Here is a 21,869-nt window from a genome sequence, read left to right on the forward strand (position 1 = left end):
TTGCCAAGCAGCTTGGTGAAAAAAGGTCCACTGTTGGAGCAATCATTAGAAAATGGAAGAAGCTAAACATGACTGTCAATCTCCCTCGGACTGGGGCTCCATGCAAGATCTCACCTCGTGGGGTCTCAATGATCCTAAGAAAGGTGAGAAATCAGCCCAGAACTACACGGGAGGAGCTGGTCAATGACCTGAAAAGAGCTGGGACCACCGTTTCCAAGGTTACTGTTGGTAATACACTAAGACGTCATGGTTTGAAATCATGCATGGCACGGAAGGTTCCCCTGCTTAAACCAGCACATGTCAAGGCCCGTCTTAAGTTTGCCAATGACCATTTGGATGATCCAGAGGAGTCATGGGAGAAAGTCATGTGGTCAGATGAGACCAAAATAGAACTTTTTGGTCATAATTCCACTAAACGTGTTTGGAGGAAGAAGAATGATGAGTACCATCCCAAGAACACCATCCCTACTGTGAAGCATGGGGGTGGTAGCATCATGCTTTGGGGGTGTTTTTCTGCACATGGGACAGGGCGGCTGCACTGTATTAAGGAGAGGATGACCGGGGCCATGTATTGCGAGATTTTGGGGAACAACCTCCTTCCCTCAGTTAGAGCATTGAAGATGGGTCGAGGCTGGGTCTTCCAACATGACAATGACCCGAAGCACACAGCCAGGATAACCAAGGAGTGGCTCTGTAAGAAGCATATCAAGGTTCTGGCGTGGCCTAGCCAGTCTCCAGACCTAAACCCAATAGAGAATCTTTGGAGGGAGCTCAAACTCCGTGTTTCTCAGCGACAGCCCAGAAACCTGACTGATCTAGAGAAGATCTGTGTGGAGGAGTGGGCCAAAATCCCTCCTGCAGTGTGTGCAAACCTGGTGAAAAACTACAGGAAACGTTTGACCTCTGTAATTGCAAACAAAGGCTACTGTACCAAATATTAACATTGATTTTCTCAGGTGTTCAAATACTTATTTGCAGCTGTATCATACAAATAAATAGTTAAAAAATCATATATTGTGATTTCTGTATTTTTTTTATTTAGATTATGTCTCTCACAGTGGACATGCACCTACGATGACAATTTCAGACCCCTCCATGATTTCTAAGTGGGAGAACTTGCAAAATAACAGGGTGTTCAAATACTTATTTTCCTCACTGTATAATCCAAGGCGTTAAACTTTATGTCCCAAATCTTGGTAACAGGGTTATAAAATGGCAAATAAAACAGTTCACATAATAATATTGAATAGAAAATAAACCCTTTTCATTCATAAGACCGCTTCTTGTCAAATGAACCGAAAGGCAAAGACAAAACACAAACTCATGAGAGGATTGTAACAGTTCATTCTTCTAAAATTTATTCATACATACATATATATATATATATATGCATATTTAAACTTTGACTGCCACAGTGTGACTCGTATCACATTATTTCCTGACCTGTAAGCATAAATAGATGCTGTTCTCTTACCTCTGTTAAATTAACTGACAACAGTAATGGGTCATTTTCAGCACCACTGTATATAGTACATTCTCTATATTGCATCATTTATAAAAATATACAGATTTTCTTTTGCAAAACATTCTTTCCATGTTGTTCAAATGGCATGAGATCAAGGATCCATATACTGTCAGCATCATTTCTCCTCCCGTCCTCATTTCCATTCACAGCATTTCAAAGATCAGTAGCAGCCACACTGAATAAAAGTCACGGCACACGCCGTTCTCTCACCACCACAGACTTTCACAACAAACTCCCGTGACTCCTTCAGGAAGTTGAGAAGAAAGAGAGAGTGGAGGAGAGAACAAAGCATACACAGAAAAGATGATGGGTGGCGGTGAACGGAAGAGGTGATGGAAAGAACAATCTGTACTGTAACAGGCCTGAACAGTCCGCTTCTGTAACTCCTCGGCAGCCCACTAGGGGGCGCCTCAATCCGGTTTATCTCCCAGGTTTAACAGGGTGGACAAATACTTAAAAAAGCATGAAGAAAATGTCAAAACAAATATCAAGTGAAACAAAGTTTTTTTGTATTGAGGCGTTCTTAATCAAGAGGAAGGCGCATCGGGATGAGAGTTTGGTTGTAGTGCATAGAGAGACGTCTGAGTCGGAGCCACTTGGGTTATTGCCTGATGACGAGCCGCCCGGACACTCGCACACAAACACACGGAGGCGTGAGGACCTCTTTAACACAGTGGTGGAGTGCGAGAGGGCATTGTGTGCGCTTCTCCCGATGGCCGGCAGAAAGCGATGTTCATTCTGCATCATGGGCCAGAGGAAGCAGCATTTGTGAAGTGTCTTCAGCCCAAGGGGCTTCTCTGTCCACAGTCCGTCCTCAGAGTCCAGCTCGCTCGTAGAACAACACATAGGCGTCGCTACTGCGAACTTGGCTGGTTGACATTGGCGTGACTCTGGAAGAAGAAATTGACACTCTTATTTAGTTGACAATCAATGTTTTATTGAAGATCTGAGATTCAAATTCATAACCATATAAAACCTACTGTATTTGCTATTTGAAATGCACATTTCTAAGGCCTCTGAACTATCACATAATCAAAACGTCTCTGAAAAACCTGTTGAATACAATCCACTAGTATAAAGTATAAATCTAAACATGTCCAACTTCAGGTTGTTACACGTGTCCTTTTTGCTGTGAAATCTTCACTGATTTTTATATTAGTAATATTTCAACACTTGCTGGACTGAAGCGACTTAGGTTGACTGGATTATCCAAACATCTTTTTTTTTCTTCTTTTTTTAACATGTTAAAATGTGAGTATCAAATAAGATACCTCAGGCTTTTGAGGAGCGTTTTTTTGTACATCTTGAAATCCTCATTCTATTCCATTATGATTTGCTATATATATATATATATATATATATATATATATATATATATATATATATATAAAATGGCCAATTATCAGCCAATTTTTCAGCCTGGCCAATATAATAGAAAGAAGACGTACGTGTGAGATTCGTCACTTTTTAAGGAAGAGTGTGTGGGAGGGAGGTGAAGGAGCAGGAGTGAGGGAGGAGGATGGGATACAGGAAAATAATGGAAGCTAGAAGGTGGAATGGAGCTCTGCTGACATGCTATAACCAAGAGGATAATTTCTCTGAAAGCTAACGCGTGTTATATACCTTTGGGAAATCTACCTGGTACTCTACACAGTTATGCAACAGGATAAGAAAGAGCAGGAGGTGAAGGTAAAGAAAGTACCTGGAGTCGTTATATGTGTACCATTCCCCGTTTTCAGGATTGCAACAGTACGCTGTGTAGTGGCCTCCCATAGTCGTGCCTGAGTGATTGGACACTGCATACAAGTTATACACTGCACTACCTGGAACAGGAGGATGAATAGACAGTCAGGGTGGAATTAAATGCCAGATACAGTTTATTGTGAACCAAAATACCAATAATATCTAGAGAAATATATAAATACTGCAGTAACTATAAACAAGCCAAAAATACACCGGGACTATGTCTATGCTTTACTACTTCCAGCTGCTCATTCAAAAAGATGAGGGCCATAAAATATGCATTATACAACCATATGCAACATATTACAATGTAAATACCATAAGGTAAACATTGTCAAAATGAATCAACAGTAGATCAAATGAAATCGCTTGGCATAAATGTGCGATATTCATCGACCGCAAACTGCTCTGAAACCATGAGCCTGTAGAACATAAAACCACCTCACATTTGAAACTTTTCACATTTATTTAATAAAATGACTCTTTTGAAGTATTCAAGTATTTAAGAGCTCCTAAAATTATATTTAAGAAATCTGATATACCATTTAAAATATTTAAGACTTTTAATGACCTTAAATTTCATCAAACTGAATTTGAGACATTTTAAGACTATTTAAAGACCCGTGGGAACCCTGTGTATGCCAATAATGGATCTAAAAGTTACACATTGACACAATATATATTTCAATATTTTGAATTTTATTACTATTCATACTGTATAATTCATTATTTATTTAAAAGATAAGTACTAAAATTTTACTACTGCAATGGATATATCACATTGTGGACTGTGAAGTAATTTTCCGTGCTTAAAGTTGCTATGAAACTGAAGAGGCAACAGATCTATAGATCTTTTCTTTTGTATTGTGACATACATCCACGTAAAATGGATTATCAGAAAAGACTGTTGATTGTATGGAGGTGGGTCTGAATGTAGGAAAGGGCTGGGTTTAAGCGAACTTAGGGTACGTTTACACAACAGCGCTGTATTCTGCATGCCAGGCCAGTAATTGGCGATGTGGCTTCACTGGAAGATCCTTTTTTTTATTTTATGAAACATATCTATAGATGAATTGTTCACAATAAGATATATAACATGCATTTAGAAAACAGATAGTGTGAATTTTCATTTCATGCCAAGTGCCTCAGCACATTGAAGTGTCTTCACTCACTGCTTCTGTCAGAGGCGAACTCCCTGAGGTCCAGGTCTTTCATGGGGAAGTTGACAAAAGTCGACAGTTTGCTGGTTCTGATGCGGGCTTCTGAGAAGCGCTTCAGATCTGAACAAGTGAAGCGGTTAAGGAGAAGAGACTCGCCACACTGCTGATCTCAGAGAGACCTTTCACAGAAAGCTTCAATCAGCACATCCCTGAACAGACGCACGCCGTCCCGATCTTATCTGTGCTTACTGTCAACAAGCACACCGATGACATCCCAGTGACACCACATTAAGATCAGATTGCATTAGAAAAGGATACGAAGAACTAATATTTTGGGAAACTTCTGAACTGTAAATTTCTTTGTGCATCGTCTCCTGGCTTTGCACCTGTAACACGTCTGGATGAAAAGATAGAGCAATTAGATGCTTCGTTATATATCTATTTCCACATTATTAAAATGATAGGAATGAACGAAATAAATTACCGGCTTCTCGTCCCCATCCAGCACATCTTCTTTAGTAAAGAGCCTCATGCAGTCCATTAGGCTCACCTCTCCATAGCCCTTCTAGGCAGAGGAACTCCATTAACACCCACTCATTTCTCCAAGTTTTCAAAGTGTGCATTATAAAGCCTGAATGTGCATGTACACTTCAATGAACTGACCTTGGAGATGGGTAAGGAAAGATCCCAGAAGGGATCGAACACAGTGGAACAATAGCCACATTCACTGCAGGTCAAAGAGCTCTTCAGCTGGCCTACGAACAAATCTGAGGACAGACAGAGACACGGCAGAATTGTGCTTAGTAATGGAGCACAATGATAACCTAAAACTCTTTGATCTGTGCGTAGTGCAGTGTTGTTTTTGTTAACTAAAACTATATATATATATGTATATATACACTATTATTTATATACTATTACAGTACATAATTAATACAGTGTACACTTACCTACAATTTTGCTGTCTTCTCTCTCTAAGTACTTAGCCCACATCTTTTTCCCTTTTTCCTCATCACTAAAGAAAAATAACAAGACATAAATTACAAAATTGTGATCACAACAAGTCATACCCACACTCATACAGAGAGTACACTTACGACAAGTGATCAAAGTCTTCTATGTTTCCCCGCGGCCGGACCGTGACTCTGTTCACTTCATTGTGCAGGCCGTCTAGCAGGAAACGTAGAAACTCCTGAGCATCCTGTTGACTGGAAAGATTACATAAACATCTCAATACTTTACAAAACCACAGCCAGCTACTGATAAACATAAATAACCTGAACTACATTATATTGATAAGACATTACATTATTACTGATAATCAGGCAAATATATTCATGTTATGGCCAAAAACCTGAAAAATATTCAATATTAATATTCTATGCTATTTTGTAAAAAAAAAAAGTGAATGTAGGCACCACCAAATCACAATGTACAATATGAAAAGCGATACAGATCAATTAAATCGGCAGATAACTAATATAGTATTTAGCGAAGTATTTTACATTTTCTGAATAAAAACAAATTAAATGTGAGTGGTGCTCGTCTGTGTAAAACCACCCTTTGCTTCCACTTTGAGCAGAAAAAGACGCATGTAAGATAAGACTTACTTGTAGCCTACAAATCTGGGGGCGAATCTCTGAATCTGTGTTTTGAATTCAGAGGGGCTGACGGCTTCACTGCTTGAAGAAGTCCACATTGTCTGGATCAGCTTGGCAAACTCTGTAGTCATGACAAAGAGGCTTTCAGTAAGGTTTGCGGTTTACAAGAAAAAAAGCATTGGCCGCTGTAAGACCGGCAGGAACCGCGTTGTGCCGATGCGCACTCACCTTCCATGAGAGCAGTGTTTGTGCGGCTGTTGTTGTTGAGGTCTCGACGGTGGGAGTTGTGAAGACAATAGTCTCGCAGGCTTTGTGTGTTGCTAAGACACTGGAGGATGGAGTTCATAAAACACTAGCGAGGGAAAGAAAGAGACAAAGGAGGAAAAAAATATTTATATTAGGCTGATAATTGATTTAATGAATTACATGACATGCTGATTATTTAATCAAATATAAATCTTTATTTAAAAAAACCCCTCAAATTAAGCACTAGGCATGATAAAACTTTTTTTTTTAAAGTTAGTTTTTTGACAATTGACAATTCATTATATATTTAAATGCATAAAAATATTTACAAAAAAGACACTGTGTACATGTTCACTAAGCAGAAAATAGCTACAAAACAAGTGACATAAGTCTAGAGTTTCATAGAAGCAGCAGACTTGACTGCAATGTGTAAGGGTTTATTTTTGGACTGTACACATACTGTTGCTTGGCAAAAGCAAGTTTAGTGAGTGCAAGAGCGAAGAGACATCATGAAAAATAATCTCGCCAAATGGAAATAGACAGAGGAATGTGAAAGCGATATGAAAACATTTCTGCTTCTTGCCACTTAGTTGTGTCAACCAGATTTCACAGTTTTTATCTAATTCTAGCATGTTTGATGTGTTGTATGCGGCCTATACTATATGACAAAAACATAAGTCTAAATGAGGACATGGGAAAACACTGAAGACCTTATACTCTTTAATGGAGATTTTTGGAATGAATTCGAATTGATTTGCTGGTGTGTGTGAACATGGGAATTACAGTTATCACATTCTAAAGGTTAAGCGTGCCATTTGTGCATCACAAGGAGCTTCAACACGTCTCCCACTGTTGGACAAACAGGTAGTCCAGCTCAAATGTCACACCAGTGGTTGAGCCAAAAGTTGACAAAAAAGTGAATCCCAGAGAATCCAATTACACACTTTACCTTTAAGAACAGCCAATACATCCCATTAAAAAACACTTACCGTATTTCCCAGATTACGAAGCCCCACCAGGCCCTGGGCACTCTTTGAGTTCTGAAAAACAGAGAGAGAGAGGGAACATTAGCACAGGTTAAAGGCTAGATGTCAGCAGTTACACATTTCAAGTAAGCTGTAAAATGCACTGAAACATTATTCTCTCTTAGGTGCATTCAAATTAGTCAAAATTTTGCAAAAAGTCTATTGTCTTTTGTCACTAGTGAAGTGATGCACTAAGCACCGCACAGAAGTCACTTTCAAAAACAAATTTTGGTCAACGTTGCGAATTCGCCGGACCAACTTAAATATGAGTGAAATCTGCGTGGAGAAATTTTTCGCCCTTATGCAAAACTCCTAATCATGTCGATTCCTATTAAAATGACTGGATTTCGAGATTCTGCCAAGCAACGTTGAATATGTCTGCACCTTAAGTCAAGTTTCTCATTTGTTCCAGGAAATGGAGATCCATGTTTCCATATAATCTGTGTTTTGGTAGAGGTGCTAGAGTGCTGAAGCCGACTGGCAAGTAATTTGACACTATGTTGTTTTCTGTCGTGCCAATGCACGGGAGGGGAAACATGATCTGTCCTGTGCTGGAACTGTGACGAACTTACTCGGTGCTGGCCAGGATGTTCACACTGACCACATTTGTCCTGGCACTGCAGTCAATATTTGGGGAACAAACAGTTAAATATCACACCAGTAATGTTTAACAAACTCATTAACTGGGTATTATCTTAATCCACGCTTCCATGGAAAATTCTTGTTGAACACATATTTCACAGAAATGGGCTCACCAGCCCAGTTTGTCCTACTCTGCTGAGTAATATCAGCACTGCCAAAAATAGCATCCTTTCACATGGGTTGTCCTCTCATTGGCTGACTTGTCATCGTCACGGCAACACTCATCCCGGCAGCCATCTCTGATAGCCAGCTATTTACATGCACTAAACCACATGTCCACATGAAAAAATGGCCATCCATTATCCATCAACCTTATACTATAATAAAACAGAGACGTCAAAACTAACGTCAAATGGGGAATACATGTCTTATGGCTTGTCCAGAGAACATTTGTACAAAGTAGGTCTATTTTAGGCAGTTGTGATTCACTGTGAAGCAGACATCCTTTGTGATACTGCTGTTGTTGCCAAAGAGCTTGTGGTTGTTTCTCAATATAGTCGTGCAGCTAATAACCTTCTGATAAGTTTACAACACTTGGTCGCCGTGTGAAAAGTGCCTAAAAAACCCTGGAGGAACCTGTTAAAAAAACACCAGCCCAAATGATATGAGTCAAGTCCCTACTGAAATTGCTCCAGCAAGGCAAAGCTGTAAACTTTGGGTGAGGAAATTCAATGCATTAGTTTTAATTAGTTTAATAGTTTAAACACCGTTTTATTATTTCCACGTCTAATGAAGCATTAGAAAATAATATAATTACTTGATATTGGGTTCTGCCTTCTATGTTGTTGATAGAGTGATTTTAGATGTCAAATCCTCCTCTATAACACTTTTTTTTCTCTATTTCTCTGGTGGCCGGAGACTGTGGAAGTGGGTCATGGTGTTCTGTTCACAGTACTCCCCGTTAAAGAGGTGAGGGAAGACTAATCCTGCTTTTATAACAGCTCACTGTGAAAGGAAAATGTGGAGCAAAAGCCCAGATAAAACGTCCAGACTGACGGCCTTCAGTCATCAGCATAAATTGACCCACATCAATATTAGTTGAAGTGCTCCGGTAGCCGGTTTAAAGATGAACCCGCCAGGTATTGTTTAGAGTTTACACCGTCTCTGTTTTATGTCAACTTTGTCTCCTGTCCTACACTCCCAGCCTAAGAATTCCACATATCTCACAGCTGTGTGTTGGCTGAGGTTTTCCTTGAAACACTTTTTTCTATTAACTCCGACAAATGTTCAAAGACCTGAGTTCACCACAGTAGAGGACAGAATCTGCATGACTTAAACAAGTGTGTGTAATATGAATGGGAGCACTGGGTTCTGTCCCATGTCCTGAAGCTGTGTCTAGGTGTTATACTGGTACAAAACACTCCATCTAGACAATCCTGTTATAAATAAGATAAAGGCACCGCTGGTAGTCCATGTCCTTCACAATCACATAATGCATGTCACACTGCCAGGTCAAAAAGGGGTGACCAGGGAAAGTGACTCACAAAAGGTGCAAGGAGAGAATCATGTGTACAATCATGTTTCTCATATCATGATGATCATACAGAATCATGTTTGTTTTATTGTGCCTGTTTAATAAGGCTTTACAAATAGTCAGTCCAATCATTGCAGGTGTAGGAAAAAAAAAAAAAAAACGCTCTATTATTATGTAACATTTAGGCACTAAATATATGGGTCCTTTAATATATAAGTGTCCTGATGAAAATTAAAGTGCATTCCATGAGGCTGAAACTAATCGCATGGCAGATAATGGAGGTTCAGCGGCAAAGCCGGTACGCCAGGCCGGTACTGACCTCAGTGGCATGGCGTGGAACTGAGAGCGCTGCCGGATGCAGGAGTGAGCTCTAATGGGATTTCTGCTCCTTACGTAACAATGAACGGCCATTCTGAACTGCCTCATGCGTCATACTGTACATCAGATGCATGCAGGCTGCCGCTGATTTGCATTGTGCTGCTTTGCTTCACTTCAAAGAAATAATGGTGTGCACTTTGTTACACTCAGTAAGGCAAGCTAATTGAAACTTAAAAAATATATATATATTATAGGATCAATAAGACTGATTTATCAATTTTCCAAGAAATCCAAGTTTCATTTACTATTATATAAGCAGTGACCGGTCACAATACTGATCCCTTAGAATGACTTAGAGCTTACTGATGGTGGTAAGTGCAATATTAATGACATCACACCATGAACTACTTTTTAAGGCTTATTCAATGGGCCTCAATAAGCCCCATTCATGCTTTAACATTTATCCCTTGAAATTAACTAGCATCTATTTTTATGTACGTTAACTAATGCATACTTGTATTGCTAGAAAACTGGTGAGTACTACTTTTTCACTAGTTAGACACTAGTACTTATTCCAGTAATGACTATATTTTTCAATTAGTCACTAGAATTTGTTCACTATATACAACTACTACCTGTGGTTCAGATATCAACAATTCACTTAACTTATTCACTTATAACAATTCAGTAGTGAAAATAATAAATGGGCCTAAAAATAAATGCTAGTAGCACAAAAATAGAGTTTAAAGTAATAAATGTTAAAACTGCTTGCCGTAATACGCCTAAGAAGCGTGTATTCATACCTTGGCATGATTAATCAGAAGCCCAACGAATGTAGAGACCAGCATGGAGCCGGACATAGTAGAGTTTTTCCTCCGCATGTCCTGTTTTAGAAGTGGGAACGCAGTCGCGGGAGGCTCCTCTGGTACTGTAACTGTATATGAATGTCGCATCCTGGACATAAACAATAAAATCCTTCTGTGGTGTATAAACACCGATTTTAAGAAACCGCCACTATGGACTTTCTAGCATCAAATATTCCAGTGTCCTTTTCCAATCAAGAACGGTCCTTCAGGTAAGAAACTTGATCAGGAAACGACCTCTACAGCGGCGCGAGGCAGCAATGGGGACGAATAAAACGCATCGAGCTTTTCACAATATAAAAAAGAAGAAGAAAAAAAGTTGTTCGCGAATGCAAAGAACAATTCCTTCATGTGTCAAAGTAGACGAGTTCGAGTTAAAGTTGTCAGATTGCAGGCTGGAGCCAGCGCGCGGGTCCATCTCTTTTCACTAGCGCCAGTCCCGCCCACACGAGCTCAGGGCACGAGCTTGATGCGCGAATCCGACGTCACCGAGGGCAGCGGGTTAAACACGCCACACACTTGACAGAGATTTACAATCATCATGTGGCCGTCAAAGACGCATTACTCATTTTAAAAGGACCACTTTCAAACAACCTTTCACAGCTCTAAAAACGGAACACTCTAAACCAGTTTCAACATTCCTATATCGTACCTCAGACAGAGTGCGCAGTTTAGTGGTGGGGCTCTGAATTACCCCCTTTAAATGAAAGCTAAAAGGACTTCAAAACATGTATATTCTTAATACATATCAACATTTGTTTCATCAAGGTTTTCAAATTGTTTTTGTAACAAACATTAAAGTTAGTTACATTAAAGAATAGGGGGATGGGGGAAAAAGACTGGTTATTTGCTACATTCTCAATCTGAGGACACATAATCAGATTTAAAACAGAACTACCAACAATGGCGAGAGCAACAAAAAGTGGGACAAAATGTGTAATCTTTTTGGCTTGGCTCCATGCTGAAATCAGCTCAGCGGTCGCCCTCACTAAAGTATTAAAGAGATGCATTAAACTTTGCTTGTAGAAGTGGCAGAGAAATTGGAGCAGGGCATGAAACACACTAAACCCCAAAAGAGAACACCAGACTGAGGCCAATATGCTCTTAAGAGATGGTCGGTCAAATGTCATCATCTGCAGCCCAGTTCTAGATACGGCAAAAACACTTATGTAGCATGAAAGTTACCTAAATGAGAGCAAGGTCACCTTTGAAGGCCATACTACATGCATCTCATAGTCCTTTTGGAAAAACTCATCATTTTTTAGTAAGATATTGCAGTTCCATGTCACGAAGACACATAAAATCTTACTTTGCATTTAGTTTAGTGAATCCATTTTTTATGACGCAAAAATGTATCTTTATCTGTCTTAATCATGCCATATTTCACCGAAGCGGATTTAATAGTAAAGAAACCCACAGAATGCTGAGCGTGTTAATCTGTTTATATAGAAACAGGAAGTTTGGTGATTTGCTACTGAAGTGCCATTTCAGAGAGGGAGAAGGATCACTCTGTCCCTTCCAGTCTTATGACTAAGTGTATGTACACAAAAAACAGCGAAGACAACATTTCCTTGACACGCTACAGAACACCATAAGGGTGAAAAGGTAAAGGCAACCGGATGGATTAATGCACTTCTTAAAATGTGTAATTGGACACTTTGAATGAGTGCCAGAGTTACATCTTGGCTTTCAGCCCAAATACTTGATGTGCATCAGGGCACCACTAAAGTTTAATTTAATACAAACTGCTGAAATGTGTGAAGACCCTTAAAAATAGCAGGTGACCCGTTATAAAACAGCAGCACAAATTTCGGATTCTCATGATAAAAGAGGACATGTGGTGATTAAAATTGAGTGAGTGAAATTCAACTCTGCAGTGAGTAAACCTCAAACCAGATGTGAAAAGTTTTCAGGACACAATAAGCTTAAAAAATAGGTTACTTAATGTTGTGGATCAGCCTACATACTAACAAACCTGTTATATAAAACATCTTGGCACAATGAATAAGTAGTAGAAAACGTGACAGGAATTGTTTACTCCTGAGTTTAAGAAGTAAAAAGTGTCTCTGTTTGTGAACAACTGGCATCATTAATAAAAACGCTGAATGTAAGGAGTCAGATTGTGGTGGGGAAAACTGTGTTAATGCTGGCCCAGCCATGCAAAGACTCTCAGTAACACTAACCTACCATCGGCTGGGAGACCAGAAGATAAGATTAATGATACACGGAGACGGGGCCAATCGTAAACCCGCTGCAGCCTGTGTTCTTCCTCACACTGATAAAACTGATTTGGTCAGTAAAAATACTTTGATTAAACCAGAATAAATACACCGACAGGTGTGCAATCCTGTATGCCTATCGTGTGTTCTTGCATTACTGTGGTGGTTACAAACGTCAGTACTCAAGAGGCTGATCATACAATTACCTTCAGATGTCTGTGCCACTACATCAGATGCGTTACAATAATAATAAACTTAAATAAACAATACTTTAACAGCTTTACAAACTTTAACCATGTCAGTAGTTCAGGATTGTGCATTATTCAGAACTGAATGAAGAATGTCTTTTTATTTTTATAGTATATTAAAAAAAAAATGTATTACTGAATAAGAGTTTTGAATTTGAACTGAAGTAGCAAACAGGAACTAGGATTGAAATTAAAATTTTAATTTAAGTAGGCAAAATCAGCTGAAGCTCAAATTCATCTAACCACAATAAGTGTTTTTTTTTATTGTTTTTTTTTATCAAGAAGGTTAAAAAAAAAGTTTAAAAAGTCTAAAGGTTTTATGTACCTTACAGACAGATAGATTTATGGACCAGGGTGGAGGTACACTTAATTTCTCAGCCAATTGTTAAAATTCAGTATTTTCCAAGATCTGCAAGAATAACACTGACCATAAAAGAAGACAGTTTACACTAATGCTCCTTATAGCACCTCTTAATGCACCACTTAAATCTAAAGCCTTTTCATCCTATATCCTACCATTCAAAAATAGCACAAACAAAATGTTTTCATCCTTTACAACAGTAATAAATAATGGTCTAGTAAATAAGGGTGATAGTCTGGCTGTCTTGAACGCTTTAGGGAAGCACTGAAAGTATCAGAGCATATCCTCCAGTTCTTGCATTAGTCCACAATAGCCTGGAGTAATAAGGCATAAATGGCCAGGATATCTGCATTAGTGCCCTAATTAAATAGAGTTGACAAAAGCGTTCAGACTTGCACTTTTTGAGCTGATTCGTTTCTGAAACTCTCATGTGCAAACTAATGTAGTCTAGACTAATAATTCCAGTCAGATAGACATTACTGCTCAGCACTCCTCATTTAGCCTGGACTCCCTTGTTGAGAAGTAGCTAAATGAATGACATAAACAGCAATTCATTTAAAAGAATAGCCACACCACAGACAGTATTCCAAAGCGCCTTATTTAGCATGGCATAATGTAAGCAGACAATTCAATTCATATTTAGAAGCTCTATTAATCCAGCAGGATTGTATAAATTGTTGTTGTGGCCCAACGGTTAGAGAGTCAGACTGGTAACCCGAAGGTTGCGGGTTCGAGTCTTAATACCAGCAGGAAATGCCTCAGGTGTGTGAGAGTCCATGCTTTGCAGTGTGTGTGTTCACTACTCGCCACTCCTAATGTGTGTGCACTAACTTGGATAGGTTAAATGCAGAGGACAAATTCCAAGTATGGGATACCATACTTGGCCTTCACATTCCCTTTCACTTTAACAATTTGGGCCAAATCACAGTAAACACACTAAATACTGGACACTTTGAGACTTTAAGTGTTTTATGGCAGTATGCTATTCCAAATATGTGTGACCACATCAATCATTTTATCTGCAGCTTGCTAAGATGTTTTCACTTATATCACAAGAGACACTTGAAACACAGCTGAATGCTACACATTCCTTAGTTTTGAAGCCTTTCAGCACAAACTCTCTGAAAGAAAGGGCTCTTGTGTAACACTAGGCTTGAAAAACGCAAGCCTAACATAAGCATGAAAAACAGTTTTACCAAGAATTTTGTAGCATGCTCTTACCTCTCTGACTGGTGACGTGGAGCGATAGCTGCGATAGCTGCTGCTCTTCAGGCCGCTGCTGCCAAGAGCGTCCTGCGTGGAGCTCCGCGAGAGGCCGTAGCTGGAGCGAGCGCTGCTGTAGGAGTCAGATGCGTCAGAGCCTCGGCTCCGGTAGGACTGCTTCAGGCCACTGCTGCTGGAGGTCTCGCCGAGGCCCAGAGCTGACAGATCGTGCGTCAAATCGCTCTGACTCACCGACTTCCTGCGACTGAGAGAGATGCTGGAGGACACGGGTGAGGTGGAGAGGTAGCTGGTGGAGGCCGGAGAGTAGCTGTAGCTGCTGTATCCTGAGCCCCCATTGAGGCCTGAGCCATAGCCCTTTGCCGGCGTGCGGCTCAGGCTCTCACTGCGCCGGCCGGCCAGCAAATCTGTGCGAGGGATAGGCCGACCCCGGTCCAGCTCGGACGATGAGCTGTAGTTGCGGGAGCGGCTGGCGCTTGAGCTCAGGTAGCTGGAGGAGTAGCCTGAGGAGGAACTCTTGTAGGGCAGCTTATCCCTCTCGTAGGAGCTCAGAGACGGGGTCAAGGAGGAGCCATATGAGCTGTAGTGATTGGTATAAGAAGAGCCGCCATAGCGCTTCGCCGTAGAGGAGACACGAGACATGCTGGGAGCTCAGCCGGAGGTGAAGCGATTTCAGGCCGCATGGAATCTGTGAACAAAAAGAGAAGTGGAATAAGAAAATGTGTGGCTTTTTCAGCAAAACTCTGCAAAAATCATTATTTTCATGTTAAATTCGGCTTGAATTAAAAAAGTTCACCCTACCGATTTTCTAAATACATGTTATCTTATTGTGAACGATTCATCCATGCATACGTTTCTTCTTTTTTTTTTTTTGACTTTGTAATTTTTAATCAAAATGTCATAACTCGATCTAGTGGTGAAATGACAGACTTCTCTCTGGTGACGTATGCTGGACTTCTCCAATCATTAAGTTTGCTTAAACACTTCCCCTTTCTTAAATCGACTGCAAGCTCACATTCAGATCTGCCTTTATCTAATAAACACGTAAATACACTAAAAGCTAAAATCAATTGTTTTGAATTTGGACATCACAACATTATAATATACTGTATGAGCATTAGATTAGACAGCAAAGATAATCTTAATGTAAAAATAGGGGAAATTATTAGCATGCACAATTTAATATCCAATACCAGCCGATACGATAAATAAAAAAATAACTCTATAATCGACCCAAAATGGCACAGATATATTGTGCATTCATATCAGCTATGTATAAATATAGTTATTTTCATGTGTATTCTATGTGAAAGTATAATAAGTTCAAACACTTATCGAAGTGGCGCCATCTGACATCTACACTGACTGACGAGACATTAATCATTTTAGCGTATACAACAAGTTTAAAAATTCTTCGAAATCCCTTTGAACTCACTTTCAGTGGCAGTTTCATTACGTGTGTACTTCAGCCTTAAAAGAAGAGCGTCTCTCTTCAGTTGGGCAATTTTAGTCAAAAATGGTAGGGTATAAACACGACCTGTTATGAATTTTGAATGACTATGTGTCATGTCCTGAGGTCTCTTGTGTTCTGTGTGCTTGATCCTGAAAACGTATTCGATGAATAGCAGCATGTGACTCTTGTCTAAACACAGCACACACTGCGAGGGGTACGTATTACACAACCTACGGGGCTTCGCTGCTAGCACAGGACCCTGAATGAAGCTGCGGAACAAAATGAGTGCCATTGTTTTCATAGAGCCCTGGCTACAGCCCGAGTGGAGCACTGAAGACCCCGCTGTTTGAATGAAACGAGAGCTCCCAGAGCCAGGCCATGTGTGTTAAAGGGATAGTTCACCAAAAAATTAAAATTCTGTCATAATTTACTCACCCTCAAGTTGCTCCAAACCTGTATGAATTTCTTTCTTCTGATGGGTAGAAAGTACAGTTAATGGGCTCCATTGACTTCCATAGTACTAAAGTACTATGGAAGTTACAGACATTCTTCAAAATATCTTCTTTTGTGTTCAGCAGAAGAAAGAAAATCATACAGGCTTGGAACAACAACAGGGTGAGCAAATGATGACAGAATTTTCGTTCTTGGGTGAAATATCCCTTTAAAGTGGCACAGTTTGTTCTTGTGGAGAGACGGGCTCTTGTTCACAAGGCAGTGCAGCGTCTGAATAAATAAAAGTATCTGGTGTTGTTGATCCGTGTTGGGTTCAGTGAGATGGCTCTTATTTCTTTAATCTGTCCCTCTGAGCACTCTCTCTCTCTCTCTCTCTCTGAGTACTGCGTTCACAGATGCATCAATAATTCAACACGTAGATCTGGGGTAGGCAGCACACTGGAAGCAGTCCAAAGCACATGGCATACCGACGCTAACATGCTTTTACCAGACGGGAACTTAAGACAGTTTTCCGCTGCTTTCACATTGTGTTCCCTTTCTTTGCCTACAATAACAATAGCCACAAGAACCCTACAAAATGATATTGAGGAACCTCCTTTATATTCAAACTGCTGTAATACCACAAAAATTAGTTTAAAAAGAGACAGTAGAAGATCTTTAGTTTGTGTGTTCATTACAAAACAACAGAAAAAAGTTTAATCCATAGGCATTTTCTTCACAGGTTTCACGAAATAGAAAGTAAAAAAAAAAACAGCATTTATTTGAAATAAATGATTTTCTTCCTGAATATAAGTCTTAACTGCCACTTTTGACCAGTGCAATGCATCATTGCAGAATAAAAGTATTAATTTCTTGGAAAAAATCTTACTGACCACAAAACTTTTCAACAATATTGTGTCACTCAATAAATATAAATACGCTTCAGCTACTGTATTTAGCTAATTCATAGAAGCAGGCTCTGTTGCCTCTTCTGTGAGAAATATTTGCAATGAAAAATGAATTACAAATAAATAAATTTTCATAATAAAGAAACATTCTAATAAGAATTAAACATCTTTTTAGTAGAATATGTTTGTTTTTTTGGTACTAACATTTTCCATTGGTTCAGCATGAAGGAAGTCAAGTCCACTGTGAAATGGGGGTTTAGTCAGTGGTCAGTGTCTAAGCTGTGGGAGTGTCTCTGACTGGGAACATGTGACAGGTGGGGAATTTTCAGCCTGTGATGCCTGACAGACATCCACACTTGCATCCACGCTGATAGATGTGCTGTCATTACATGCACAACACCACTGCTCCTTAACATTCGCATTAAACACGTCAGAATACCTACTTTTAGCTCTTCCACAATTGGAAAGCAATGAAAGCCAGTTTCTACCTCAGAGTAAAAAAATAAAAAGGTAATTGTGACTTTATTTCTATTAATTGTGACATAATATCATTCATACTTCAGTAATTTAGAAACTCGTGCAGGTGTTTTTGTTAGCAACATAAACAATATGATAAAGACTTGAGGCAAAGTCTAGGGTACAGCTATATTTACCCTGAAATGTGAGCAGATAAGACCAAACTGATGCCTCAGCCCTCATCGCCCCAACCCACCCCCACCACTTGACCAAACGCAATCTGGCAAGACTCGCCTCTCAACAATACTCAGTCTGCCAAGCCAAACTCAAAATCGACCTTTTATATCTGCAGCTATCCAGTCATAAAACAGGACCTTTACACAAATCAAATGTGTACAGGACCAGCATGGGTTTTTAAAGCTTATTCATTCTGGAAAGATTAGACTACAAATTTAAACAAATCATTTTAGGTTTTTAAATCATTTACAGTAAGCGTAGACAACCTGAATTAAGAATGTGGAACAGACTAACATTAGGGCCACTGTCAATGAAAAGGAGATGATGAAATTGACGACATGGGGATTAACGTGTACAACTAAAACTGCAAATCAAGTGTGCAGACATACAAAACAGCTTTGGTGTTTTTCAATTTCAAAGGATAAACCCAATAACCTGGATTGGATTAACACATTCTAAAAATCTCCAGAGACAAACTGCAACCCTGAATGTTGTTTTTAAGTGCCACGGCTCTCTTTTGGTATCATGTGCGCAGAGTGCGCTCCGCTAGCAGGTGGGTGTTAGGTTCAGGGGTACCTACTGTAAGTAGAGCCGTTCTCGGTTGTAGCGGACGGAAAAACAGAGGTGGCTGTTCATTATTCCATTATTCACTGCTCAAACCTAAAGAGACAAAAAAATATATTATAATACAGAGAAGAGTTTAGAAATATTTGGGCAAGACAACATATTAATTAAACATAATATGAAATAGCACTAGACAAATATGAATGAAATAGGCCTATATAGAGCCTATGGGACACAAGAAATATAAAAGCTTTGCTAGGTAAATAAACCACTTATGAGAGCATCTTTTAAAAGTAAGTGAACTAATATTCAGTATTTTCAGCCATCAGTTTAAAATGCCAGATTTCCATTACAATTCAGATTCTGGTTACGGCTAACAATAGAGAACATAATAAATGATGACTTGAGAATGTCATGAGCTCTCCCCCCGCAGACCTCATAGCATTGGATACCAGTCAAAACAGCTTAAAGTTAAAGAAAAGAGCGAGTATAGTGGAGAAGAGGCTCACCGGTAGCATTTTCCATTGACAGTGTGTCGCTTTAAAGGCTGTAGCCCCAGAGTGAGAGGACCAGGGACGGATTGCATGAGCACAGTGATCCAGAATGCTAGAGATCATATTACTGAGCTGGTAAATATAGCGATTGCCTATGACCTCCGTGGGTCATTCAACACTCCTGCATTCCAGTTTGTACTTAGAGGAATCGCATTAAGACTTTTCATGGGCAAGACTGGTTTTACAATATTATTATAATAATTACATATAGTTAAAATTCATTTATATAAACATAATAAATAAAAAATGTTGTACATGTTTATAATAAGTATATAATTAAATGCTGATATCTATATAAAAATAATTAACCAACATTTTATATAAAATAGTGAAATTATTTAGTTTATTCATATATGTATTTTATTTTTATATTGTATAATATAGTTATATATTACATTTTAAATGCTACATCTTAAATTATCTTGATAATTAAATTTATAATTAAATGTATATAATTAAATGCTGATATCTATATAAAAATAATTAACCAACATTTTATATAAAATAGTGAAATTATTTAGTTTATTCATATATGTATTTTATTTTTATATTTTATAATATAGTTATATATTACATTTTAAATGCTACATCTTAAATTATCTTGATAATTAAATTTGGTACAGCACTGAGAAACCGGTAGGCTAAAATTACATCTTTTTGAGTTTTTGATGTCTATGGCTTGTTTAACTGGGCTTAATACCTCAATAATAGAGTAACACAAGTACTAAAAGGAGTATACCTGCATTACAAAGGTCAAGATAATCCAGTCAGGATAAATATGGGAGCGTAAGAGTTAGGCTAAGTAATGATGGAAGAGTTTAATAGTTCAGTAATTATAAGAGATTGTAACCTTCAAAAGTAACCACCCACACCCATGACTTACTGTAACACTATTGAAACAAACATAGGTTTGAACACCATCAGTTTAACCTCCGTATTTATCTGGGTGAAAAATATTAAGGATTTATAATCTCATAATTGTGGCAAATTTCAGCATATTTACTATCCCTTTTATATTTAATCTTTGTTCAGTCCTACGTTTACACAAAAAAAAAAAAAAAACAGCAAGATTTTGAAGAAGTAAAATAAATTCACAGAAAAATATTAAAACGTTTTTTTTTATACTACTCCTGGTTGTGTGGTAGGTAGGTTGTAACTAATGATGACACTAATTTACACAGTTTATTAATAAGTTTTAGATTTATAAACAAATTCAACTAGAATCAGACAAATAAAGGGAAATCAAGGTTTGAGGAAACACCGAGTTACTGCCCAGTCTCTCGTACTAGAGCAGCATGTCACGTGATTGAGTGCGCGCTGATGGCTGCAGTGTGCAGCGTTACATCACGAAACTTCGCCAAGTACTCGATAAAGAAGCACTTGGAATAAATGTCAAGTGTATATTTATGTTTGCTTAAAAAGAAGAGAGATAATGCACCCGACTGACATCCAATTACACAGTACTTAACGTTTATTACATTTACAAGACAAAAATATATATACTTTGCATTCATATGAATACATTAAATCTGCGGGACTGGGTCTGGAGAAATAAAAACCTAACTCGCGATTTACCACTGCAGAACAGTCATTTCATTCATTTTTACACAGCACAACTCGCCGGCCGATGTTATGTAATTAGTGAAACGTCTGGAAGCTTCCAAATCGTGAGAGTAAATTAGTGGGAACGGTCGGCAAAGCAAGAATGTGCAGTGCGAGCATTCATGCATTACTCACCGGAGTGAGCGAGACCATTCTCCTCTCCCCTACCCGCTCCATCAAGGGAAAGCCCACCGTAAGTGAGCCCTCCACGCAAGCCACTTTGAACTCTTCCAACCGATACACGATAGTTCACCGATGCTCTTCAAGTCAGTACAAACAATAACTGAGACATATTAGTTGTCTCTGTCCTTGTAATATTACAAGCTCTTGACTTCTAGTCAAAAAACGGTCTCTCACTTTAACGGTGACGTCGGCGAGCTTTTCTTTCAGCTGATTGGTGGGTCCTGCTCTCGAACGTCAACTCGATGCCGCCGCCCACACGGTCACCATGGCGAAGGGAATAAACACTTGGAGATTAGTAGTGGTGGTAGTAGTCAATGGTAGTAGTGCTTGGTCCAATTTAAAGGTAGTTCAAACAATAACCAAAATGTCATAATTTACTCACCCTCGTGTTGTTCTAAACCTGAATGACTTTCTCTCTCCCGTGGAACACAAAAGGAGATGTTAGGAATGATATACACAGCTTATATAGGCTATTAAAGTCCCCATAAAACCAAAATTTAAGTTTTTTGGCCTTTAGTATAAATATGTCAGCCTTACTGTTATCTATAAGCTAGTGTGCTCCAAAACAATGACAAACTTCGCATTTAGAAGATATAAGCATTAAAAACTTACAGTCTCTCACTTCCACCAATATGGATCAATCTGCACTTCATCACTCTGCACTTCAGCTTCTCAGATTTTCTGTTCAATCAAATGCTCTCTAGAATCTGAAGCATCCAGCCCCCTACATTATAAATAGATGCTGAAGCTGCAGCTGAAATCGGTCATTTGTTCACACGATCATTTACAATTTTCTACATGGTGAATGACACATAATCCTCTTTATAGGGGACA

The 21,869-nt window shown here is 38.9% G+C and overlaps 1 protein-coding gene across 8 annotated transcripts; it reads right to left on the bottom strand.

Moving 5' to 3' along the window:
• Window positions 1–1,332: 1,332 nt before the first annotated feature.
• Window positions 1,333–21,207, bottom strand: usp2a (ubiquitin specific peptidase 2a). 8 transcript variants are annotated; one of them, XM_084126841.1, is made up of 14 exons: window positions 20,988–21,207; window positions 18,713–18,792; window positions 14,647–15,334; window positions 7,265–7,315; window positions 6,258–6,381; window positions 6,039–6,150; window positions 5,526–5,636; window positions 5,379–5,443; window positions 5,092–5,195; window positions 4,913–4,990; window positions 4,747–4,825; window positions 4,441–4,548; window positions 3,228–3,348; window positions 1,333–2,415 (listed from the first exon to the last, which is right to left on the bottom strand). In XM_084126841.1, exons 3-14 carry the CDS (start codon window positions 15,286–15,288, stop codon window positions 2,340–2,342), a joined length of 1,671 nt encoding a protein of 556 aa, XP_083982967.1. In that variant the 5' UTR covers window positions 15,289–15,334; window positions 18,713–18,792; window positions 20,988–21,207; the 3' UTR covers window positions 1,333–2,339. The 8 variants fall into 8 exon arrangements, with proteins under 8 accessions (XP_083982967.1, XP_083982964.1, XP_083982966.1 ...); XM_084126838.1 differs by having other exon boundaries at window positions 4,913–4,993; XM_084126840.1 differs by lacking the exon at window positions 20,988–21,207 and adding an exon at window positions 19,206–19,333.
• Between the last annotated feature and the right edge of the window lie 662 nt (window positions 21,208–21,869).

The sequence above is a fragment of the Abramis brama genome, assembly GCF_963993115.1.
Source record: "Abramis brama genome assembly, chromosome: 10".
In the NCBI taxonomy this organism is placed as follows: Eukaryota; Metazoa; Chordata; class Actinopteri; order Cypriniformes; family Leuciscidae; genus Abramis; species Abramis brama.

Coding starts and splice junctions, on each gene's coding strand:
- usp2a (XM_084126838.1), bottom strand. CDS start 15,288: ATGTCTCGTGTCTCCTCTACGGCGAAGCGCTATGGCGGCTCTTCTTAT. Junction 6,151..6,257: donor AAACACTGCTCTCATGGAAG/GTGAGTGCGCAT, acceptor TCATGACTACAG/AGTTTGCCAAGCTGATCCAG. Junction 5,444..5,525: donor GAAGACTTTGATCACTTGTC/GTAAGTGTACTC, acceptor ATTTTTCTTTAG/TGATGAGGAAAAAGGGAAAA.